The sequence below is a fragment of the Arachis duranensis genome, chromosome 4 (assembly GCF_000817695.3).
Source record: "Arachis duranensis cultivar V14167 chromosome 4, aradu.V14167.gnm2.J7QH, whole genome shotgun sequence".
NCBI lineage: Eukaryota > Viridiplantae > Streptophyta > Magnoliopsida > Fabales > Fabaceae > Arachis > Arachis duranensis.
This window is the reverse complement of record NC_029775.3, coordinates 29,524,721-29,551,385: the sequence shown is the minus strand read 5'-3', so window position 1 is coordinate 29,551,385 and position 26,665 is coordinate 29,524,721. Positions and strand designations below refer to the sequence as shown.

General features: G+C 39.5%; 1 protein-coding gene across 1 annotated transcript; it reads right to left on the bottom strand.

Moving 5' to 3' along the window:
* Positions 1–13,846: 13,846 nt before the first annotated feature.
* Positions 13,847–14,738, bottom strand: LOC107483939 (uncharacterized). The gene is made up of 2 exons (XM_016104551.1): positions 14,576–14,738; positions 13,847–14,421 (listed from the first exon to the last, which is right to left on the bottom strand). Exons 1-2 carry the CDS (start codon positions 14,736–14,738, stop codon positions 13,847–13,849), a joined length of 738 nt encoding a protein of 245 aa, XP_015960037.1.
* Positions 14,739–26,665: the final 11,927 nt, after the last annotated feature.

The following is a 26,665-nucleotide window of genomic DNA, read 5'->3' as shown; positions in this document are numbered from 1 at the left end:
GTGACACTCATCATCATCCGTCCCTATGAACGCGTGCCTGACAACCACTTCCGTTCTACAAGCGAAAGCTAGAGTGTGTATCTCTTGAATTCCTGATGCACGACGCATGGTTGCCCTTGCCTGACAACCGAGCCTTCCATTCCGTGAGATCAGAGTCTTCGTGGTATAAGCTAGAATTGATGGTGGCATTCATGAGAATCCGGAAAGTCTAAACCTTGTCTATGGTATTCCGAGTAGGATTCTGGGATTGAATGACTGTGACGAGCTTCAAACTTGCGATTGTTGGGCGTGATGACAAACGCAAAAGAATCAAGGGATTCTATTCCGACATGATCAAGAATTGACAGATGATTAGCCGTGCCGTGACAGAGCATTTGGACCTTTTTCACTGAGAGGATGGGATGTAGCCATTGACAACGGTGATGCCCTACATACAGCTTTCCATGGAAAGGATTAAGAAGGATTGGATGAAGGCAGTAGGAAAGCAGAGATTCAGAAGGAGCACAACATCTTCATACGCCTATCTGAAATTCCCATCAATGATTTACATAAGTATTTCTATCTTTATTTTCTGTTTATTTACTATTATTATTCGAAATCTCTATCACCATTTATTATCCACCTGACTGAGATTTACAAGATGACCATAGCTTGCTTCATACCAACAATCTCTGTGGGATCGACCCTTACTCACGTAAGGTTTGTTACTTGGACGACCCAGTACACTTGCTGGTTAGTTGAGCGAAGTTGTGAAATTATGTTTAGACCATGGTATTGAGCACCAAGTCTTTTGGGGCCATTACCTGGGAATCAATTTCGAACAACAATTTAAGTATGAATCACAATTTCGTCCACCATGTTTTTGGCGCCGTTGCCGGGGATTGTTCGAGTTTGGACAACTGACGGTTCATCTTGTTGCTCAGATTAGGTAATTTTCTTTTCATTTATTTTCAAAATTTTTACAAAAAATTTTCTCCCTCTATTTTCGAAAAACCCTTCAGAGTTTTTAAGAATGAATTCTAGAGTTTCAAAATGTTATGCTGAAGCTTGGCTGGCCATCAAGCTTTAGACTAACCTGGTATGATTCCTGGAATTTTGATTGAGGACTTTGAATTCATTACTTCCTTTTTCCTATATGTTTTTCGAAAAATATAAAATAAAATCCAAAAAAATAATAAAATTATAAAAATAAAAAATATTTGTGTGTTTCTTGTTTGAGTCTTGTGTCATGTTTTAAGTTTGGTGTCAATTGCATATTCATATTGTTCTTGCATTTTTCGAAAAAATTCATGCATTCATAGTGTTCTTCATGATCTTCAAGTTGTTCTTGGTAAGTCTACTTGTTTGATCTTGATAATTTCTTGTTTTGTGTTATTTGTTGTTTTTCATATGCATTTGTGCATTCATATTGTCTAAGCATTCCATATTTCTAAGTTTGGTGTCTTGCATGTTTTCTTTGCATAAAATTTTTTTCAAGAATATGTTCTTGATGTTCATCATGATCTTCAAAGTGTTCTTGGTGTTCATCTTGACATTCATAGTGTTCTTGCATGCATCATGTGTTTTAATTCATAATTTTCATGTTGTGAGTCATTTTTTATGTTTTTCTCTCTCATAATTAAAAATTCAAAAATAAAAATATCTTTTCCTTTTTTTCTCTCAAAATTTCAAAAATTTGGGTTGACTTAGTCAGAAATTTTTAAAATTAGTTATTTCTTGTAAGTCAAGTCAAATTTTCAATTTTAAAAATCTTATCTTTTTCAAAACTTTTTCAAAAATAAAATCTTTTTCATTTTTCTTATTAATTTTCGAAAATTCTTTAAAATATTTTTCAAAAATCTTTTTCTTAGTTTAATCTTTATTTTCAAAAATTATGCTAACAATTAATATGATTGATTCAAAAATTTGAAGTTTGTTACTTTCTTGTTAAGAAATGTTCGATCTTTAAATTCTAGAATCATATCTTTTAGTTTCTTGTTAGTCAAGTAATTAATTTTAATTTTAAAAATTAAATCTTTTCCAACCATATCTTTTTAATCATATCTTTTTCAAAAATTTAATTTTAAAATATCTTTTCCAACTTCTTATCTTCTTATCTATTCAAAATTAATTTTCAAATCTTTTTCAACTAACTATTTGACTTTTTGTTTATTTCTTAACTTTTTCAAAACCACCTAACAACTTTTCTCTCTATAATTTTCGAAAATACCCCCCTCTTTTTCAAAAATTCTTTTTAATTAATTAATTGTTTTAAATTTTAATTTTAATTCTATTTCTTATCTTAATTTTCGAAAATCATTAACTCCTTTTCAAAATTATTTTCGAAAACTTCTGTCTCTCATCTTATTTATTTATTCATTTACTAACACTTCTCTTCATCTCAAATCTCTGCCCCTATCCTCACCTTTGTGTTTGGATTCTCCTTTCTTTATTTCCTTTCTTCTTCTACTAACAATAAGGAACCTCTTTACTGTGACATAGAGGATTTCTCTTCTTTTTCTGTTCTCTTCTCTTTCATATGAGCAGGAACAAGGAAAAAGGCATTCTTATTGAAGCTGATCCAGAACCTGAAAGGACTCTGAAGAGGAAACTAAGAGAAGCTAAATTACAACAATCCATAGACAACCTTGCTGAAATTTTTGAACAAGAAAAGGAGATGGCAGCCGAACCCAACAACAATAATGAAAGAAGGATGCTTGGTGATTAAACTGCACCTACATCCAAGTTTGATGGAAGAAGCATCTCAATTCCTGCCATTGGAGCAAACAATTTTGAGCTGAAACCTCAATTAGTTGCTCTAATGCAACAGAACTGCAAGTTTCATGGACTTCCATCAGAAGATCCCTACCAGTTCTTGATTGAGTTCTTGTAGATCTGTGAGACTGTTAAGACTAATGGAGTAGATCCTGAAGTCTACAGGCTTATGCTTTTCCCTTTTGCTGTAAGAGACAGAGCTAGAACATGGTTGGACTCTCAACCTAAAGATAGCCTGGACTCTTGGGATAAGCTGGTCACAGCCTTCCTGGCTAAGTTCTTTCCTCCTCAAAAGCTGAGCAAGCTTAGAGTGGATGTTCAGACCTTCAAACAAAAAGATGGTGAATCCCTCTAATGAAGCTTGGGAAAGATACAAGCAGATGACCAAAAGATGTCCTTCTGACATGTTTTCAGAATGGGCCATGATATATATATTCTATTATGGTCTATCTAAGTTCTCTAAAATGTCACTGGACTATTCTGCAGGTGGATCCACTCACCTAAAGAAAACGCCTGTAGAAGCTCAAGAACTTATTGACATGGTTGCAAATAACCAGTTCATGTACACTTCTGAGAGGAATTCTGTGAATAATGGGACGCCTCAAAGGAAGGGTGTTCTTGAAATTGATGCTCTTAATGTCATATTGGCTCAGAATAAAATGTTGACTCAGCAAGTCAACATGATTTCTCAAAGTCTGAATGGATGGCAAAATGCATCCAGTAGTACTAAAGAGGCATCTTCTGAAGAAGAAGCTTATGATCCTGAAAACCCTGCAATGGTAGAGGTAAATTACATGGGTGAACCTTATGGAAACACCTATAATTTATCATGGAGAAATCATCCAATTTTCTCATGGAAGGATCAACAAAAGCCTCAACAAGGCTTTAATAATGGTGGAAGAAATAGGCTCAGCAATATCAAGCCTTATCCATCATCTTCTCAGCAACAGACAAAGAATTCTGAACAAAGCACCTCTAACTTAGCAAACTTAGTCTCTGATCTGTCTAAGGCCACTTTAAGTTTCATGAGTGAAACAAGGTCCTCCATTAGAAACCTGGAGGCACAAGTAGGCCAGCTGAGTAAGAAAATCACTGAAACTCCTCCTAGTACTCTCCCAAGCAATACTGAAGAGAATCCAAAGAGAGAGTTCAAGGCCATTGATATAGTCAATATGGCTGAATGCAAGGAGGAAGGGGAGGACGTGAATCCCAATGAGAAAGACCTCATGGGACGTCTCCCTAAAGGAATCTGAGACTCATATAGAGACCATAGAGATCCCATTAAACCTCCTTCTGCCATTCATGAGCTCTGAAGACTATTCTTCCTCTGAAGAGGATGAAGATGTAACTGGAGAGCAAGTTGCTCAATATATAGGAGCTATCATAAAGCTGAATGCCAAGTTTTTTGGTAATGAGACTTGGGAAGGTGAACCTCCCTTGCTCATTGGTGAACTAGATACATGAGTTCAGCAAACTTTACCTCAAAAGAAACAAGATCCTGGTAAATTCATAATACCTTGCACCATAGGCACCATGATCTTTGACAAAGCTCTGTGTGACCTGGGGTCAGGCATAAATCTTATGCCACTCTCTGTAATGGAGAAGCTGGGGATCATTGAGGTACAACCTACCATATTTTCATTGCAAAAGGCAGACAAATCAGTAATATAAGCTTATGGATTGGTAGAGGATGTGTTGGTAAAGGTTGAAGGCCTTTACATCCCTGCTGATTTCATAATCTTAGACACTAGGAAGGAGGAGGATGAATGCATCATCCTTGGAAGACCTTTCCTAGCCACAGCAGGAGCTGTGATTGATGTTGACAGAGGAGAACTAGTCCTTCAATTAAATGGGGACTACCTTGTGTTTAAAGCTCAAGGATCTTCTTCTGCAACCATGGAGAGAAAGCATGAAAAGCTTCTCTCAGTACAGAGTCAAACAAAGCCCCCACAATCAAACTCTAAGTTTGGTGTTGAGAGGCCACAGCCAAACTCTAAGTTTGGTGTTAAATTCCCACATCCAAACTCTAAGTTTGGTGTTGGGAGTCTACAACATTGACCTGATCACCTGTGAGGCTCCATGAGAGCCCACTGTCAAGCTATTGACATTAAAGAAGCACTTTTTGGGAGGCAACTTAATTTTTATTTATTTAATTTTATTTTTCTTTGTTGTTCTTTGATGTTTTATTAGGTTCATGATCATGAGGAGTCACGAAAAAAAAATACTAAAATTAAAAATAGAATAAAAAACAGCAGAAGAAAAATCACACCCTGGAGGAAGGACTTACTGGCGTTCAAACGCCAATAAGGAGCATCTGGCTGGCGTTCAATGCCAGAACATGGATCTGGCGTTGAATGCCAGAAACAAGCAGCATCCTGGCGTTTGAACGCTAGGAATATGCCCCGAGGAGAGCTGGCGCTGAACGCCAGAAACAAGCACGGAACTGGCGTTCAACGCCAGAAACATGCTGTAATTAGGCGTTGAACGCCCAAAATAAGCATCACTTTGGCGTTTAAACTCTAGAATTGTATGCAAAGGCGTTTTACATGCCTAATTGGTGCAGAGATGTAAATCCTTGACACCTCAGGATCTCTGGATCCCACAGGATCATCCCAGGATCTGTGGGCCCCACAGGATCCCCACCAACCTCAACTCACCCTCTCTCCTCTTCTTCACATTCATCTTCTCTTCCCCATAAACACTCTTCCCCAAAAACCCTTCACCAATCACCTCAAACTCTCTTCCCAATTACCCACCTTCACCACTCACATCCATCCACCCTTCCCTATAAACCCCACATACCTTCAAAATTCAAAATCACTTTCCCACCCAACCCACCCAATATGGCCGAACTTTAACCCCTCTCCCTCCACTATAAATACCCCTCCATTCCTCTTTATTTTCACACAACACAACCTTCTCTTCTCCACCTTGGCCGAAAGACAACCTTCTCTCCCTCTCCTCCATATCTTCTTCTTCTTCATCTATTCTTTCTTCTCTTGCTCGAGGGTGAGCAATATTTTAAGTTTGGTGTGGTAAAAGCATAGCTTTTTGTTTTTCCATAACCATCAATGGCACCTAAGGCCAGAGAAACCTCTAGAAAAGGGAAAGGGAAGACAAAAGCTTCCACCTCTGAGTCATGGGAGATGGAGAGATTCATCTCCAAAGCCCATAAAGACCACTTCTATGATGTTGTGGCCAAGAAGAAGGTGATCCCTGAGGTCCCTTTTAAGCTCAAGAAAAATGAGTTTCCGGAGATCCGACATGAGATCCAAAGAAGAAGTTGGGAAGTTCTGACCAACCCCATTCAACAAGTTAGAATCTTAATGGTTCATGAGTTCTATGCCAATGCATGGATCACTAGGAACCATGATCAAAGTATGAACCCGAATCCAAAGAACTATCTTACAATGGTTCGGGGGAAATACTTAGATTTTAGTCCGGAAAATGTGAGATTGGCATTCAACTTGCCCATGATGCAAGGAGATGCACGCCCCTACACAAGAAGGGTCAACTTTGATCAAAGGTTGGACAAGTCCTTATGGACATATGTGTTGAAGGAGCTCAATAGAAAAGAGACTCCAAAGGCAAGCCGGTTCAATTAAGAAGACTAGACCTCAAGCCTGTGGCTAGAGGATGGTTGGAGCTCATCCAACGCTCCATCATCCCCACTAGCAACCGATCTGAAGTTACTGTGGATCGGGCCATCATGATTCATAGCATCATGATTGGAGAGGAAGTAGAAGTTCATGAAGTCATCTCCCTTGAATTTTACAAAATAGTCGAAAAGCCCTCTACCTTGGCAAGGCTAGCTTTTCCTCATCTTATTTGCCATCTATGCTACTCAGCTGAAGTTATCATAGAAGGAGACATCCCCATTGAGGAGGACAAGCCCATCACTAAGAAAAGGATGAAGCAAACAAGAGAGCCCACTCATGGAACCCAAGAGATGCATGAGGAAGCTCATCACCAAGAAATCCTGGAGATGCCTCAAGGGATGCACTTTCCTCCCAACAACTATTGGGAACAACTCAACACTTCCTTAGAAGATTTGAGTTACAATGTGGATTAAGAAAGCGCCACCATCACTAAGGTGGACTCATTCCTTGTTCTTATCTTTTCTGTTTTTCGGTTTTTATGCTATATGCGTGTTTATGTTTTGTGTCTTTACCTCATGATCATTAGTATTGTGTAACTATGTCTTAAGGCTATGAATAATTCCATAAATCCTTCACCTCTCTTAAATAAAAAAATGTTTCTAATTCAAAAGAACAAGAAGTACATGAATTTCGAAATTATCCGTGAATTTAATTTAATTATATTGATGTGGTGACAATACTTTTTGTTTTCTGAATGAATGCTTGAACAGTGCATAATTTGATCTTGTTGTTTATGAATGTTAAAATTGTTGGATCTTGAAAGAATGATGAACAAAGAGAATGTTATTGACAATCTGAAAAATCATGAAAATTGATTCTTGAAGCAAGCAAAAGCTTGGGAAAAAATGGCGAAAAAAATAATAGAAAGAAAAAGAAAAAGCAAGCAGAAAAAGCCAGTAGCCCTTAAAACCAAAAGGCAAGGGTAAAAAGGATCCAAGGCTTTGTGCATCAATGGATAAGAGGGCCCAAGGAACCAAAATCCAGGCCTAAGCAGCTAAATCAAGCTGTCCCTAACCATGTGCTTGTGGCATGCAGGTCCAAGTGAAAAGCTTGAGTCTGAGTGGTTAAAGTCGTGATCCAAGGCAAAAAGAGTGTGCTTAAGAGCTCTGGACACCTCTAACTAGGGGCTTTAGCAAAGCTGAGTCACAATCTGAAAAGGTTCACCCAGTTATGTGTCTGTGGCATTTATGTATCCGGTGGTAATACTGGAAAACAAAGTGCTTAGGGTCACGGCCAAGACTCATGAAAGTAGCTGTGTTCAAGAATCAATAAACTTAACTAGGAGAATCAATAACACTATCTGAAATTCTAAGTTCCTATAGATGCGAATCATTCTAAACTTCAAAGGATAAAGTGAGATGCCAAAACTGTTCAGAAGCAAAAAGCTACAAGTCCAGCTCATCTAATTAGAATTAATATTCATTGATATTTTGGGATTTATAGTATATTCTCTTCTTTTTATCCTAATTGATTTTCAGTTGCTTGGGGACAAGCAACAATTTAAGTTTGGTGTTGTAATGAGCGGATAATTTATACGCCTTTTGGCATTGTTTTTAGATAGTTTTTAGTATAATATAGCTATTTTTAGGGATGTTTTCATTAGTTTTTATGCTAAATTCACATTTCTGGAGTTTACTATGGTTTTGTGTGTTTTTTGTGATTTCAGGTATTTTTTGGCTGAAATTGAGGGACCTGAGCAAAACTCTGATAAAAGGCTGATAAAGGACTGCTGATGCTGTTAGATTCTGACTTTTCTGCACTCGAAATGGATTTTCTGGAGCTACAGAATTCCAAATGGTGCTCTCTTAACGGCGTTGGAAATTAGACATCCAGATCTTTCCAGCAATATATAATAGTCCATACTTTATTCGAGATTAGATGATGTAAAATGGCGCTCAACCCCAGTTCCATGCTGCATTCTGGAGTCAAACACCAGAAACACGTCACGAACCAGAGTTGAACGCCAAAAACACATTACAACTTGGTGTTCAACTCCAAAAGAAGCCTATGCACGTGTAAAGCTCAAGCTCAGCCCAAGCACACACCAAGTGGGCCCCAGAAGTGGATTTCTGCATCAATCACTTACTTTTGTAAACCTTAGTAGCTAGTCTAGTATAAATAGGATATTTTACTATTGTATTAGATGTCTTTTGACTACGTTACATCTTTGGTCTCGGGTTTATTCCATTATTCATCTTATGAGACTATTGATCACGTTTTGGGGGCTGGCCATTCGGCCATGCCTGAACCTTCATCACTTATGTATTTTCAACGGTGGAGTTTCTACACACCATAGATTAAGGGTGTGGAGCTCTGCTGTACCTCGAGTTTTAATGCAATTACTACTACCTTTTATTCAAATTCAATCTTATTTCTGTTCTAAGATACTACTCGTACTTCAACCTGATGGATGTGATGATCCGTGACACTCATCATCATCCGTCCCTATGAACGCGTGCCTGACAACCACTTCCGTTCTACAAGCGAAAGCGAGAGTGTGTATCTCTTGGATTTTTGATGCACGATGCATGGTTGCCCTCGCCTTACAACCGAGCCTTCCATTCCGTGAGATCAGAGTCTTCGTGGTATAAGCTAGAATTGATGGCGGCATTCATGAGAATCCGGAAAGTCTAAACCTTGTCTGTGGTATTCCGAGTAGGATTCCGGGATTAAATGACTGTGACAAGCTTCAAACTCATGATTGTTGGGCGTGATGACAAACACAAAAGAATCAAGGGATTCTATTCCGACATGATCGAGAACCGACAGATGATTAGCTGTGCCGTGAAAGAGCATTTTGACCTTTTTCACTGAGAGGATGGGATGTAGCCATTGACAACGGTGATGCCCTACATACAGCTTGCCATGGAAAGGAGTAAGAAGGATTGGATGAAGGCAGTAGGAAAGCAGAGATTCAGAAGGAGCACAACATCTTTATACGCCTATCTGAAATTCCCATCAATGATTTACATAAGTATTTCTATCTTTATTTTCTGTTTATTTACTATTATTATTCGAAATCTCTATCACCATTTATTATCCGCCTGACTGAGATTTACAAGATGACCATAGCTTGCTTCATACCAACAATCTCTGTGGGATCGCTGGTTAGTTGAGCGAAGTTGTGAAATTATGTTTAGACCATGGTATTGAGCACCAAGCCTTTTGGGGCCATTACCTGGGAATCAATTTCGAACAACAATTTAGGTATGAATCACAATTTCGTCCACCAATCAGTCAATCCTCCTCTAATAATGCTTTCCCCGATTTGTTTGTCATCTAACAATCAACAATTATCCAATGCATGCATACACCTATCATGAGGTCTTCTCATATGTTGTAATGGGGCTAGGGTCAAGGTAGGGTTATATATGGCTAAGTGAGCTCAAAATTTGAATCTTTGATTAACATAAGCTTCCCAGTTAACCTATATAACAACCTATGGAAATCTAAGATAAACCTAACTACCCATTCTTCACTTTTTTTCCACTCATGCTTGCTTTCTTTTTATCACAACACATATGCCTTGATTATTATTGAGCTTTACTTTAGGGCATTTTGTCCCCTTTTTATTACTTTTCTCTTTTTTTTCTTTTTCTATATATATATATATTATATTTTTTTCTTTTGACATATATATCTTTTTCTTTCTTTTTTTTCTCATTTCATTTTTTTCATCTTTCATTTTTTTTCAATTTTTTTTGTTTTCTATTTGCAATATAGTATATACAAAAGCATTAATGCATATGGTTTTACATTTAATTAACAAATGAGTATGTACCCAATTCCCAATATTTCAACAAAAATACAACACACACCTTTTCCCAACCAATGTCCCAAGTTTCCCCACACTTGAGTGACACACACACTCACTAACCTAAGCTAATCAAAGATCCAAATTAAGGATATTTATTATTTTTTTTCACTTTACGGCTTGTAATGTGCTAATATTGAGAACAAAGGGATTCAAATAAGCTCAAAGTTGGCTAACAATGGTTGATGAAAGGTAGGCCATTTGGGTGTGTGAGCTAAACGAAATTATGACCTCAATCATATAAATGCATGTCTACATGGAATAATGGACATAAAGAATCGAACAAATCGAAGATCACAATCATAGAAAGAGAATAACGCACATAAGAATGGAAATAAGTGGTTATAAGATGTAACCACATCATTGGGCTCAAGTCTCACATGCTTGTGTTCTTAGCTCAAAACCATGTTCCAAAATACATTCTTCAGGCAAGATTAACACAAAAAATTTAAAATTTTTCCAAATTTGTAGTGTGCCCTATAGATGATTTCTTGAAAAAGAAGTTATCACCCTAATCAAGTAGTCCTAACATGCAAAAAGTGTTCAAAAGCAAAAACTAACCCTGCAATCTATTCTAACTAACGAAAGAAAAATCAAAATCATGGGAGTTGAAAAGAGAAGAGATGTTACCTATGGAAGTCGGTAACCGACCTCCCCACACTTAAAAGCTTGCACGGTCCTCCGTGCCATGGGCGATAGCAAAGTGGAATTGAGGTCACCACCTCCATCATCCATGTCTTGAGTACTCGCTTCACTGTGGTCTGAAGCGGATATGGAAATGTCCGGGTCTTTCGTAGGTGGGTTGACACAACCCCAAAGCTTCTTCCTGTAAGCAAACCGGCGCTTGTTACGCCTCTCATATCGATCTATCTTCTCATGGAGCTCTACAAGCAATTGATGGGTTGACTTTGGTGGTGCAGATGAAGTGGTAGGAATGGTGGAAGGAGGGGCTATATAAAGGCTCGGGGTGTCCATGGGAGGCTGAAGATATTTCCCACTTGGGATGATATCGCCCTTTGCGGGAATTGTAGCTTTCATGTTCGTAGCCTCGCAAGGAACACCAGCAGCAGCAACCAAATCGGATACTAACGCAGGAAATGGTAGATTACCCTTGGCATGGAGTCGACCCATCGCTTGTCGGATGAGGAGAGGGATGTTGACGGGCCTCTCCGTGAGTATGCACCAAACAAGGAGGGTGAGGCCGCCGTGATGGATGACTTATGGGTGCTAGGCAGCACGTAGTGAAATAAGATCTGAGCCCATGCCCTAGCCTCTACAGTGAGATGACGTGCATCAATGCTCTTAGTCTGGGATCTTTGGCTCCCTCGGGTCCAAAATGACTCTGGTCTGGCAATAACCCGACGGATAGCATCCCAATAAAAAACAAACTCAAAGTCATCACGCTGGCGCCGAACCTTTTGGTGACCATCTATTTCCTCCGGTACCGGTAAAACATTAAGCACTCACTGAATAGCCTCTTCCGGAACCAGGACTTGCTTCTGCGCACATATACTGACTGTAGAGAATAGAAGTGGTAATTGGTGTAAAACTCTACCACCCAAGAGAGGTTGGCCTCTTGTAGTCTTCGCATGAGAAACCCCCATCCTCGCTGCTCAATGTGGGGCGTCACATAATGAGCAATGTGGTCCGGTGGGGTGAGTAGGTGTTTGGGATGATAGTTCCTCTCAACCATGGCGGGGAATATGAGCTCACTGAAGCGGTTGGGGAACCTTGTGGAGTCCCTTACCGTATTGCTCTTCTCTTGTTCATCAATATGAACAATTGTCTTTGCCTTCTTTGAGAGGGGTTTAGCTCCTAGTGTAGGGTGCGCCTTGGAGGTTGACTTTTGGGGTGCCCTTTTTGTGGCCAATTTCTTCGACGCCTTCTCCTTGCCTTTCTTGGTGGCCATCCTAAAAAAGGACGGAAAAGAGGAACATTAAACCCAGATAATCAACATTGGAAAAATAACATGCAAGTGATAAGTATTACCCCAAAAGGAATGATGTGTCTTGCGGACATGACAGCTGTAACATGTGATCAAGACAAAAATAGAATCATGGGTCACAACACTTAGCATGGGATGCAAGAGTGAGTAAAACATGCAATACGGCATGACAATGATAAGTTTAAGCATCAATAATAATCAAGCAAGTCATGGGCAATAAGCATACGAATAGTGAACAAGAAGAAAAATAGGCTCAATTCACTTAGGGAACAGCAAGTGTATGAAGAAGCATCAAGTGGAGAGCATAAAGTCAAATTTTACCAAAATGGTATAGTGCCTTTCATAAAAAACTTGGTGTGCGATATTCAAACAATGAGCAAGTAGAAAGAATTTAACATGTAAAACCCCAAATGGAATACCAAACAACAACACAACACCACATAGTCACAAAGGAATCAAGAAATAACAAAAGAATCCATCAAAGCAAGATAAAACTCAAAGATTAACACCCATGAAAAAATAAGAAAAGAAAGAGAGCAAATAAGCAAGAACCAATTAATAGAAATGCATCTAAGATGAAAAGAAAAAGAGAAACTAAATGCAACTAGTAAGAGAAAGAGAATCTAGAGTAAGGGACAAGAAGGAAGAAGGAGTAGGAGTGAACCTTGAGAAGAGAAGGGGAGCAAGGTGGAGTGTAGGTGAGAAATATGAGAGGATGAAGAAGTGATGGAAGAAGAGAGTTGGAAGATTAAAATTGAAAGGGAGTGCAAAATGGAACAGGGCACGAGTAGGGCATTAGTTGCGTCGGGGAATTGACGCGTGCGCGCACTCCATGCATATGTGTGGATGAGATAAGAGACGCGTGGGCGTCCCCCATGCATACGTGTGGGTGGCACTAACAGGATAGTACGCGTATGCGTCCATAGACGTGCACACGCGGATAGAGTTGTGCCTTGGGCACAGAGTTGGCACAAAGTAGGCCTAACTCTCGGGTTGTTTGTACCAGGAATGGCATGCAACACAATCCACGCTATGTGCATAGCACGCATACGGGTGAATTTCTAGAATGGCAATCGACGCGTACGCGTCGCCCACGCTTACGCGTGGGTCGCCTGGCACAAAGTAGGCATAAAGTAAGCATAACTCTCGAGTTTGTGTACCAGAGAGTTCAAAATATGCAACCGACGCGTATGCGTTGCCCACGCTTACGCGTGGGTTGCAGGCACAAAATGGGCACAAAGTAGGCACAACTCTCGGGTTTTGGTATCAGGAGTTGTGAAACCGCGCTGACGCATACGCGTACGGCACGCTTGCGCGTGGATGCCCTTTTTTTTCATACACATGAGGAGGGGAAATTATAGCACAAATTGGTAGTAATGCATGCTAAAGGGGTCAAAAACATCAAAAATCTCATGTAACACTCAACCTTAAGCATTTCTTCAACATCTCAATTCACTCAAACCATTATCAATGGACTCTTCATGAGCAATATGGCTCCAAAAGCAAGCAAAATCAACCTTACTATGAACAAATCATAAACTAAACAATCACAAAAGGCACAAAAACTTTAGAAACTATATGTAAGAGACTAAACAAAAGGGAAGATCATACCATGGTGGGGTGTCTTCCACCTAAAACTTTTCTTTAACGTCTTCAAGTTGGACGGTCAGGATCTCAAATCTCTTCGCCTTCGGGGATGTCCTCAAGAAGGAACACCTCAACCTCTTTGTTGCTTTTCATCTTCTCTCCATGGTATAACTTCAGACGATGGCCATTAACTTTGAAGATATTGGGGCTTGAAGGATGTCTTAGGTGGTAGACCCCATATGGCTCTGCTTTCTCCACTCTATAAGGACCTTCCCACCTTGACCTCAACTTTCTGGGCATCAACCACAACCTAGAGTTATAGAGGAGAACTAACTCAATCACTCTAAACTCTCTTCTTCTTATGTTTCTATCATTTACTGCTTTCATCTTCTCCTTGTAGAGCCTTGAATTCTCATAGGCTTTCAATCGAAGGCACTCAAGCTCCACTAACTGTAACTTCCTTTCGATTCCAACCCCAAATCCTGTGTTGTATTCTTTTACGGCCCAATACGCTTTATGTTCTATCTCCACCGGGAGATGGCAAGCCTTCCCATAGACCAAACCGAATGGGCTCATGCCAATTGGCGTCTTGTAAACCGTCTGGTAGGCCCAAAGTGCATCTACGAGCTTAATACTCCAATCCTTCCTATGAGGCTTCACAACTTTTTCCAATATGCGCTAGATTTTCCGATTGGAGAGTTCGGCTTGGCCGTTCATTTGGGGGTGGTATGCCGTGGCCACTTTATGGATGATGCAATACTTCCTCATTAAACCTGCCATTCTCTTGTTGCAAAAGTGAGAGCCTTGATCACTCACGATTGCTCGTGGTGATCCAAAGCGACATTATATTATTGCGAACAAAAGAAAGAACAACATTAGCATCATCCGTCCGGGTGGGAATCGCTTCCACCCATTTGGAAACATAGTCAACAGCTAGTAGAATATAGAGGAAACCATTAGAGTTTGGGAAGGGCCCCATGAAGTCAATACCCCAAACATAAAAAATCTCACAAAATAACATAGTTTGTTGGGGTATTTCATCCTTCTTGGAGATATTTCCAAATCTAAGGCATGGTAGACAAGATTTACAAAAGAGAGATGCATCCTTGAAAAGTGTAGGCCACTAAAATCTGCAATCCAAGACTTTCTGAGCCGTCCTTTGAGGACCAAAATGGCCACCACCCTTGGAAGAGTGGCAAGCCTCCAAGATAGCTTGATGCTCGAATTGTGGTATGTACCTTCGAATTACTTGATCGGCACCGCATCTCCATAAGTACGGGTCATCACATACATAATATTTGGATTTACTTTTAAGCTTATCCTTTTGATGTTGAGAGAAATCGAGAGGAAAGGTGTGAGCAACCAAGTAATTGGCAATAGGTGCATACCAAGGGGTCACCTCCGATATTGCTAGCAAGCCCTCAAGGGGAAATGTATCATCGATAGGAGTGGGATCTCCCTTTGTGTGCTCAAGGTGACTCAAGTGGTCTGCCACTAGATTTTGTGAGCCACTCCTATTTTTGATTTCTAGGTCAAATTCTTGCAATAGCAACACCCATCGGATCAACCTTGGTTTGGATTCCTTCTTGGCCAACAAATATTTCAATGCCGCATGATTCGAGTATACTATCACCTTGGAGCCAAGTAAATAAGCCCAGAATTTATCCAAGGCAAAGACAATAGCTAACAATTCCTTTTCAGGGGTAGTATAATTGGATTGCGCTCCATCTAAAGTCTTAGATGCATAGGCAATGACTTAAGGAATTTTACTCTCGCGCTGACCTAGCCCCACTCCCATCGCATAGTTTGAGGCGTCACATATGATTTTGAATGGTCTAGTCCAATTCGGGCCTCTAACTATGGGAGCTTGGATCAAAGTAATTTTTAGCTTGTCAAATACCTCCATGTACTCTTCACTTAATTCAAATTCCACATCCTTTTGCAACAATTGAGAGAGAGGTAGTGCCACCTTACTAAAGTCTTTAATGAATCGCTAGTAAAAACCTGCATGTCCAAGAAATGCATGGACTTCCCTCACAGAAGAGAGGTAAGACAAACTAGAAATAACATTGACCTTTGCCGAATCAACATAAATACCACTATTAGAGACAATGTGTCCTAAAACAATACCTTGTCTAACCATAAAATGACATTTCTAAAAATTTAGCACAAGGTTTGATTTAGTACACCTCTCTAATACTTTTGCAAGATTGTCTATGCAAAGATCAAAGGAGTCCCCATACACTTTAAAATCATCGATGAACACCTCCATGCATTGCTCTAGAAGATCCACAAATATACTCATCATACACCTTTGGAACGTAGCTGGTGCATTGCATAAGCCAAATGGCATCCTTTTATACGCATACGTTCCGAAAAGGGCATGTCAAGGTTGTTTTTTCTTGGTCTCTGGGAGCAATGTGGATTTAAAAATAACCGGAATATCTATCTAAGAAACAGTAATGTGATTTACCACATAAGCGATCAAGCATTTGATCGATAAAGGGCAACGAAAAGTGATCCTTCCTAGTGGCCAATTTTAAGCGCCGATAGTCAATACATACGCTCCATGAGTTTTGGACTATCGTGGCAATAAGCTCCCCTTGTTCATTCTTGATTATAGTAACACCGAATTTCCTTGGAACCACTTAGACGGGGCTCACCCACTCACTATCGGAAATCAGATAGATAATGTACGCTTCTAATAACCGGGTGACCTCCTTCTTCACAACCTCTAGAATGATAGGATTTAGATGCCTTTGAGGTTTTCTAACGGGTTTGGCTCCTTCTTCTAAGAAAATTTGGTGTTCATATACTTGGGGACTAATGCCAACTAAGTCCGCCAAGCTCCACCCAATGGCCTTCTTGTTCCTCCTCAAGACATTAAGCAACTTCTCTTCTTGGTGGGAGGTAAGCTCCTTGGCAATTATTACCGGGAACTTTTGGTTCTCCTTAAGAAAGGCATATTTTAGGTGGATTGGGAGTGGCTTCAAATCCAAATTTTGTTCATGACTTGGCACTTTGTCTTCTGGTATCATCGGAGGTGATAATGCATCTTCTTCACATACATGGGGACTCCTCACACTTGGGTCTTGATTCATACTATTTCCATCAAAGCCATCTTGATGGAATTCAACTACAGCATTATCAATCAAATCACACTGAAAGATAGAGTGATCCTCCAGTGGATGTCTCATGGCTTCATCAAGATTAAAGCTCACTTTTCTTCCATCGATCTCAAATGAGTCGGTGCCTGAAAATGCATACAATTTGAACTGGGAGGTCTTCAAGAATAGCCTCCCATGCAAAATGGATGATGTCCTACCAGAGTCACTAGGGGGCATCTTGAGAATATAAAAATCAGTAGGGAAGACCAACCCCTTTATACTCACTAAAACATCCTCCGCTATACCAACCACGGAAATTATGCTTTTGTCTGACAAAACAAATCGTGCGGGCAACCGTTTCAATGGTGGAAGCTTTAAGACCTCATAGACGGAAAAGGGCATAATACTCACACAAGCGCCAAGATCGCACATACAATCAACAAATTGGACTCCATCTATGGTGCAAGTTACTATGCAAGGGCCGGGGTCACCACGCTTTTCCGGTACACCATCCATTAAAGCAGAAATCGAGCTCCCCAATGGAATAGTTTTCAATTCACAAATTTTCTCCTTGTTCATACATAAGTCCTTTAGAAAATTTGCATATTTAGGCACTTGGCGGATAACATCAAAGAGAGGAATGTTTACCTCAACTTTCTTGAACATTTCCACCGTTTTGGGGTCTAACTCAACTTGCTTCTTGGTCTTTCTTGCCAATGTGGGAAATGGTATTGGAGTAATTTCTTGCAAGACATCTCCGTTCTTAGGCATTCCGCCCCTTGGTTGAGCAATCACTTCTTCAACTACCTCTTGGGCTTCATCCTCTTCTTCAACCTCTTCTATCTCAACCACATCCTCATCTTGAGTGACTCCTCTTAAAATTGGCTCTTCATGACTCATCTCTTGCAATTTGGTGCCGAACCTCAAGGTGATGAAATTGATGCCACCCTTGGGGTTGGATAAAGGTTGAGAGGTTAGGGCACTAGAGCTTGAGGGTTGAATACTAGAGGTAGAGGTCGATTCCATGCGAGAAACAAGGGCTTGGATGGTGGATGCGAGACCATTGATGCTAGAGGTAATCGAGGCTTGAAACTCCTTTTGTCCTTGAATGAGAGAGCGGATCTCATCTTGGTTGGAGGGAGAAGAAGAAGGGTAAGTAATTTGGGGGTTTGTGGTTGGTTGGATTGAGGGGCTTGCCTTCGATGAGGTGCTTGGTAGGTTTGGTATGGTTTGCCTTGGTTTTGGTTTTGATATCAGGGGTTTTGTTGGTATCGATTTTGTTGATGGTTGTTGTTCCATCTTTGGTTCCCACCGTTGTCCTTTCCTCCTTGATTATAATTGTCCCTCCATCCTTGGTTGGAATTGTCCCTCTATCCTTGGTTGGAGTTGTCCCTCCATCCTTGGTTGGAGCTATCTTGCCACCCTTGATTAAAATTGCCCCTTTGACTATAGTTGCCTCGTTGTTGGTGATAGCCTTGGTTTGGGCAATTGTAGTAGGCATTAGTGGCCGCCAAGGTATTATCATCTTGGAAGTTTGGGCATTCATCGGTGTAATAGGTGTAACAAGAGCAAATTTTGCACACTCTTTGGGGGACCAATTGTTGACTTTGTTGTTAATGATTAAGTTGGAGTTGCTTGAGAATATTTGTCATTTCTCCCAAGGTTTGGGTAAGGGCGACTGTCTCACCATTAGTAGAAACTTTATTTATAGCTCTTGGATGGTTTCTTTGTCTAGCGTGTTGGGTGGACTCGGCCAAATCGATGATCAATTGCCATTCCTCCTCCGCTGTTCTATACTTTATCAAGGAACCATTGCTTGAGGCATCAAGAGGATCTTGTCTTGTGGTTTCATTCCTTGACAAAAATAGCTAATCAACACTAAAGTGTTGGTGCGGTATTTTACAACCACAAACTAACCGGCAAGTACACTGGGTCGTACCAAGTAATACCTTACGTGAGTAAGGATCGATCCCACGAGGATTGATGGATCAAGCAACAATGATTGATTGATTGGCTTAGTTAGGCAAGCAGAAAAGGGTTTTGAGATATTCAAAAGGTTTAAATTTAAAATATCAGAGGGCAGGCACGCAAGTAAATAAGTTGAAAATAAAATATTGGAGAAACAGTTAAGGCTTCAGAGTTATCTATTTTCTGGATTGACTTTTCTTATTAACTATTTTAATCATGCAAGATTTAATTCATGGCAAACTATTTATGACTAGACCCTAATTCCTTAGACCTTTCTAGTCTCCTCTAAAATTCATCAACTGCTAATTCCTTGGTCAATTAATTCCAATTAGAGGGTGATGATCAAATTCCAGTTTATATGGCATAAGAATCCTAATTATCCAAAAATAAGGAGATTATATGTCACGTATCCCGTTAAATACAAACAATTAGAAATTCAGGATAATATGTTTTCAAGCTGTTGTTCAAGTAAAGAGCTTTTCCTTATACAAGAACTCAATTAGAACATGGGTCATACTTTCGTTCCACCCAAATTCATAAAATAAAGAACGAAAATAATTATTGAAATATAAATTAAAACATGAATTAAAATAGTAAAAGCAATAAAATCAATCCATACAATAGACAGAGCTCCTAACCTTAACAGTGGAGGTTTAGTTGCTCATGGAATGTGGAATGTAAATTTGTATAGAATTCCCTAATGGAATCCCCCTTAATGGAACCTCCTCAATAGAAGAGAAGTCTCTCCTTTTTATCACTAATCCTAATTAATTTAAAATCTAATATCTAAAATTAAGATAATATCTTTTCCTATTTTAAAATCAAATTTGAATTTAAATTAGAATTAACTAGCAGGTCTTCAGTTGATGGGTGGGGACCACCTGCTTCATCCATTCTGCAGCTTCTAATCTGTGTTTTCTGGGCTAAAAACTGGGTTAAAATAGCCCAGAAAATCGCCCCCAGCATTTTTCTGCGTTTTCTGCACATGGTGCATGTCACGCGTACGCGTCAGTCATGCGTACGCATCGCTGGTCTTCTTTACAAGTCATGCGGACGCGTCGATCACGCGCACGCGTCGCCGTGGAAAGCTCCAAATCACGCATATGTGTCAGTCACGCATACGCGTCGCTCTTCACTGCCATCTCTTTTGATTCTTGTGCTGCAGAAACTCCATCAAATCCAGCCGAATGCTATCTAAAATAAAAAATTGAAAAAGACTCAAAGTAGCATCCATATTGGCTAAAAGATAATTAATTCTTTATTAAACTCAACAAATTAGATAAAAATTCACTAGGAAAGAATAGGAAAGATGCTCACGCATCAAGTGTTAATCATATGGTGTGGGCATGAGTCAAGAAGCCTCCAAAACCTTTGCCAATACTCATATAGAGTTTCTATTTCACCTTAGACAATGCATGAAATTTCTTTCCTCAATCGATCGGTCACTTTCGGAGGAAAGAATTTATCTAAGAACTCCATTCTAAGCAAATTCCAATCACCCTCAATCTCATTGGGCAAAGTGTAAAACCACTCTTTGGCTCTTCCCTCAAGTGAGAATGGGAAGGCAAACAACCAAATAGCAACCTCATCGGAACCCTCCCGCCTAGTTGTTGAACATACACCTTGAAAGTCTCTAAGGTGTCTAATAGAATCTTGGGCGGAATGTCCATGAAACTTGGGTAGAAGATTAATCAAGGCGATCTTGAGCTCAAAATTAGCATTTAACTCCGGATGACGCACTTGAAGCGGTTGAAGAACAAAGTCCAGAGCACCGGCTTCCTTAAGAGTGACTCTCCTTGGAGAGGCCATAGTTTCACTACCTAGATCAATAGAAGAAGTATTAGTAGTATCGATGGAAGAGTATATCGTTACTTCTTCGAATGACGATTCTGATTCAACCTCGGATAAGGTTGGTGAATTGGTAGGAACCCTTTCATCATCTCCAAAGGCTAACCTTCTCTGAGCTTGATTAATATGGAGTAAAGTTCTCTCAATTTTGGGATCAAAAGTGGCTAAGCTCGGATCCAGTAGTGAATGCGTCATTCAATGAAAGAGGCATAGAGCTCATGACAAGAAAATGCACTAAACAAAGATTAATCTTAACTAACAATCAAACTAGCAAACAATCAATGAAAAATACAAGTATTCACATATCCACATATTTATACTAACCAACAACATGGCACACATATGCAACTTTCCGGCAATGGCGCCATTTTGATGAGCTATATTTTGTAGGTATAGAATTGTACCAAAGAAATTCGTCGTGAGTATAGTCTAAACTAACAAACTATAACGCATCAAACAAAGAAAATATGTGTCCACAAGTCAAATCGATAACAAAGAGTATTAGTCTTGAGTCGTTCTCCCTAGGAGTTGCCCTAAGATGCACATCATTGGTTAGGAGTTCCTTTGATGTTTGAGGTTGAATATGAGAAATGTAAACAAGCTTGCATAAAAGTAATGAACAAATAACAAGTAGGCTAAGGGACACAAGAAATTGAATTAAACAAAGGTGAGTGACAACCAATCAATATAAAAGCCTTGGCTAGGGTTGGGAATTGGAATTCCTATCCTCATTGTCTCCAACAATTGTGACAAGAATTGGTTATTGCTCCACTTAGTTAACCTCTAACTATGAAGGAAAGTCAAGTGGAAATAATCAAATTGAGTCCACAAGTCCTAGTCAAATCATAAAGAGAGACTATAGTTAGTGTCATTCAAATAAATTAGCAATTTCCAATTGTCAATCAACAAAAGACCTTGACAATTCAAGTGTCTCCAATTTCCCAACCCCTAAGCCAAGAGTGAAGATTGACTCTATAGCTATAGTTGACATTTTCTCAAATAATTGGTGAGCAATAATGGAAGACATCATGAAATTGAGAAGAGAAATTGAATTAAGGCTTTCTATTACAAACAATTATCAGCAATGAACATGAAATTCCTCAATACATTAATAGAAATCAAAGTTACAAAGTCTAGATCCAAGATCTACAATGCTAGAGTAACAAGAACACTAAATGAGAGTAGAAGAAAAAGATCTACAATCTAGAGCAATATAAAATTGAATCAAATTCAGATCTAACCAAAGGATCCAAGTACAATTGGAGTTGAGAAAGCCAAAACCTAGAGAGAAGTTGGAGTTTCTCTCTCTAAAAAAATGTAACTTCCCAAAACTAACTAAAAATGTGTAAAAGATGTCAATCCCCTTCAATCCTTGGTCCTTTATGTCTTTTCCCGCCAGAATTCTACTCAAAACAGGGTCTGAAGCTCCCCTGAAATCGCCAGTCACGTTTTCATTAAAGAAGTCACGTGCGCGCGTCACGCGTACGTGTGGGTCACGTGTACACGTCGATGGGTTTTTACGATCCACGCGTACGCGTCAAGCGTGTGTACGCATCGACGAGAATTCTGCCCAGCCACGCGGAAGCATCGACTTTTGCGCGCCAATCACAAATCCGAGCTCCCACGCGTGCGCGTCGATGTCAATGCTCCAAAACTCCATTTTTCATGCTCCTTCCACTTATGCATGCTTCATTTTCCTCTTCTAGACCATCCTTGCCCCCTATAAACTCTGAAATCTCTCAACAAACAGATCACGGCTTCGAATGGTAATAAAGAGAGATTAAAATATAGCTTATTTAGAGCCTAACAAGCATGTTTTCAACCATTAAGCAAAACTAGGAAGGAAACACAAAACTATGCATTTTATGTAAATAAGTGTGAAGGAAGTTGATGAAATCCTCTAAATTACGCAAAAAATATACCACGAAATAGTGGCGTATCACGGTTATCAAGCCAACCCGACAAGCCTGGCTGCTAAACCCTGGACGGTCCTCCGACGCGCATCCCAAGAGTCTATGCATAACTTTTTTTCATATATATAAAATTTCTCAAACGGGGGTTAACCTTCCCGGGAATTTATAAGTGCCCAGTCACCTCTTACGTTGGAGGGTCAACAGAGTATCGAGTCTCAACCTGGAACACGTGGTGGCAAGCCACGGTACTTTACTCAGGGAAACTCGTATCTCAGATAATCATTTCATATTCATTCATAAACATTTCATAATCATTCATTATGGCCATATCATCACTTATACATCATACAATTGCAACTTTTATACATAACTCATCATAACCTGGAGCAAGTAGTGCGAAACCACAATCCTTGCGTCTACCCAAGAGGTACGTTCTCATATGCTCAGGAGGAACAAAGGAGGGGATCCTAACCTCCCACTATCTTGCTGGGGGAAAATTTTACAATACCAAGAGGAACAAGGAAAGTGATCCTCACTTTCCACCATCTCCTGGGGTCGCACTTTCAAGAAAGAGTACTCAGATGTAATATTTATTCCTTTCCTTAGCCAGTTTCATACCTAAATCATCACTTCTCAAACTTTCTTCATCTCATTACTAGGCTTACTAAAAAAATCTAGGACCCAAGGAATGAAAATAGAGGCTTAGAGGTTTGCAATTAAGCTTTAAAACACAAAAATCCATATTTGCTGAAATAGGGGCCATGCGTACGCGTGGGAGTGCAGTTTAGCTCGTCTTGCGTACGCATACCCTCGTCCGCGTACGCATGTCTGTCGAACAAAAACGATCCTCCGTGAATGAGGGGTATGTGTACGCATACACTGCAGTTTGATCAGAAATGGCGAAGTCTGCAGAATTTTAGTTTTACATATCAAACTCTGACGCGCATAACTTTTTTGTTATAAAATATTTTTGATCCGTTCTTCGAACGGCGTAAACTTCACGGACCAATTTTTGTACAGAATAGGTTTGAAATAATTTGGGGGTTTGGAAGCTGAGTTATGGCTCACTGAAGCTTGGCCGAAAATCCATTTCACACAAAAATCTCAAACCTCAATTTTCATTAAAAACCAAACTCAAATCCAACCTAACTATACATATATTCATCACAGTAGCACACCATTTAAAATGCAAAAATCTCCACATCCTACCTCAATTAATTATACCCCTATATATAATCTCATACACAAATTACTCAACTAACCAACAAGATCATCATCATTCATCACATATACATGTTCATTTCTTAATACCTTGTCATTTATCACTAATTCAACATATAGCATTATATTCCATCACCAACATCAATTACCAAGCTAATAATCAACCAATTTCAACAATTATTATCAAGGTATTAAACATTTAATGCATTCATACATTCACACCTAGCCTAAGTTTTCACAAAACCTTACATATTAAATATGAAAAACCAAAATCATACCTTGACCAATTTCTACGTATAACCCGAAACACCACCAAAAGGCACCAAACACAGCCCCAAGTATCCAAAATCTCAACAGCAATTACACCCAAACTCCACCAAATCTCCAATGTTTACCACCAGCTCCAATTTACATATATATACACACCTAATTCACATTTATCACATACATGATGAGCGGATATTTTATACGCTTTTTGCCATTATTTTCATATAGTTTTTAGTATGTTTTGTTTAAGTTTTATTAAGTTTCCATAGGTTTTAGTGTAAAATTCACATTTTTGGATTCTACTATGAGTTTGTGTGTTTTTATGCAATTTCAGGTGTTTTCTGGCTGAAATTGAGGAGCTGGAGAAAAAGTCTGATTCAGAGACAGAGAAAGTGCTACAGATGCTATCAGGATCTGATCTCCTTGCACTCGATAGAGCTTTTTTGGAGCTACAGACATTCAAATAGAGCGTTCTCAACGGCTATGTATAGCTAACATTTAGAACTTTCTAGCAATATATAATAGTTTATACTTTGCTTCAGAATTGAAGGCCCAAAACTAGCGCTCAACGCCATCCATCTGCCATATTCTAGCGTCCAATGCCCAAGGGAGAAGAGACCAGCGTCCAACGCCCAAAAAGGACCCCTTAGCCAGCATTCAATGCTCAAAAAGGAACCCCTAGCCAGCGTTCAATGCCTTAGAGGCCTCCTAGCACGTGGATCTCAATCAAGCTCAACCCAAATACTCACCAAGTGGGCCCCAGAAGTGGATTTTAGCATTAAAAGACTGTTTTACCCTTCCTATGTAATCCTTAGTCATTAGTCTAGTATTTATTTGAGAACTTTTATACTTTTGGAGGGATATTCGATAGGACCTTTTGACACTTTACACGTTTTTACATTGTATTTTCTATCAGTATGAGTTTCTAAACCTCCTAGGTTGAGGGGAGGAGCTCTACTGAGTTTTATGGATTATTAAAGTATTACTATTTTATCTTCAATCCGTGTTTGATTCTCTATTCTAAGATGTATATTCGTTCTTCATCCTTATGAATGCGTTGAACTGGCACAAAGTTATCTCATTCTACCTGGGTTCAGAGTGAGTCTTTCATCGGACAATGATGAACCACTAGCTTGATTATATATCTCTTAGAAGGCTAATCCATGACCTCGTTGGGGACTTCTCAAGACACCAGTTCATCCGAGGTATAGGGAGATTAGAGTCTTTGTGGTAGAGGCTAGAACTAAAGGTGCAACATTCTCTGATCCGGAAGATTCGACCTTGTCCATGGCATTTTGAGTAGGATCACTAAGGAGAATAAACTGCAGGAGCTTCACCCTCAATCAGACTGGATCCGCACTACCCTGAGGTTCAGATCTGGAGGAGCTTTGGTGACCTCTCAAGAAAGGCGTTGATCACATACATCCTGCCATAGAAGAAATCATTCACAGTTGAAGAAGACAGTAAAATCGAATTGATCCAGAAGAACAAAGCATCTTCAAGCCTTAACCATCTTCCTATTATTGCTTTCACCTTCAATTGAGTAACATTTTCTTTATTTTCCTTTTATGCACTTTAAACAAACAAACAACTTTTCTATCCACTTGACTAAGATCTTCAAGATAAGCATAGCTTGCTTCAAATCACAATCCTCGTGGGATCGACCCTGACTCACTCAGGTATTACTTGGATGACCCAGTGCACTTGCTGGTTCAGTTGTGTGAAGTTTAATTCCGTGCACCATTACACATATACAAAATTCAATACCCAAAACACTTAATCAATGGATTAGCTAGGGTTCTAGGATTCTCACCTTATACAAGCACCAGAGAAGTAAGATTTAACGTTCTCCTCAAGCTAATCGGATCCTAAACACCAGAATTAAACAATTTTCAACATAATTGCTCATAATTTTTGAAATAAGGAAGGAGGAAATTGGAATATAGAAGTGGTTTCCTTTCCTAATTATTGACTAGGCTTTGTAGAGCTCGACACTGTGGTCACGTGACTGCAAAAGGTGCGACGATCAGAGCTCGGAGCGGAAAGTTATGTGAGATTAAAGTGAATTCAAGGGTTTGAGCTCTTTTTCTTCTCTCCCCCTTGCATGCTTCAGCATGGAACAGCATGAATGAGGAAGAATGAGCTGAGCTTATTTTGTTTTATGAGTTGGTTGGGCCCACGGGCTCGATTTGGGCCTGGTCAAACCAGTTCGGCCGAATCTTGGGCCAAATTCTTTGAAATTAGTGTCAAAATTCTTATTTTAATTAGCTCTATCCAATTAAATTATAAAATTTGCATTTCTAATTTCTTTTATTGAAAATTAATTTATTAATTAATTATTCGCTAATTTTGCAGGGTTTACATCCTACCTACCTAATTAAGAATTTTGCCCTCAAAATTCAGATTTAGTTACCTGAAAAGAGGTGGGGGTAGTCCTTCTGCATATCTGGTTTGAGTTTTCAAGTATGTTTCTCACTTCTAGCTCCACTCTTTGCATCCTCTGCTAATGTAACTCCTCATCAGCGTAGCTGCTTGACAATGGTATCATATTATAAATTCCAACCGAGGTTACTTAAAGCATT

What these genes read in the sequence shown, in the direction of transcription:
- LOC107483939 (XM_016104551.1), bottom strand. Translation starts at nt 14,738, where the DNA reads ATGGGGCCCTTCCCAAACTCTAATGGTTTCCTCTATATTCTACTAGCT. An exon ending in TTGGATCACCACGAGCAATC is followed by an intron (nt 14,422 to 14,575) that starts GTGAGTGATCAA and finishes TATTGGAAAAAG; the next exon opens with TTGTGAAGCCTCATAGGAAG.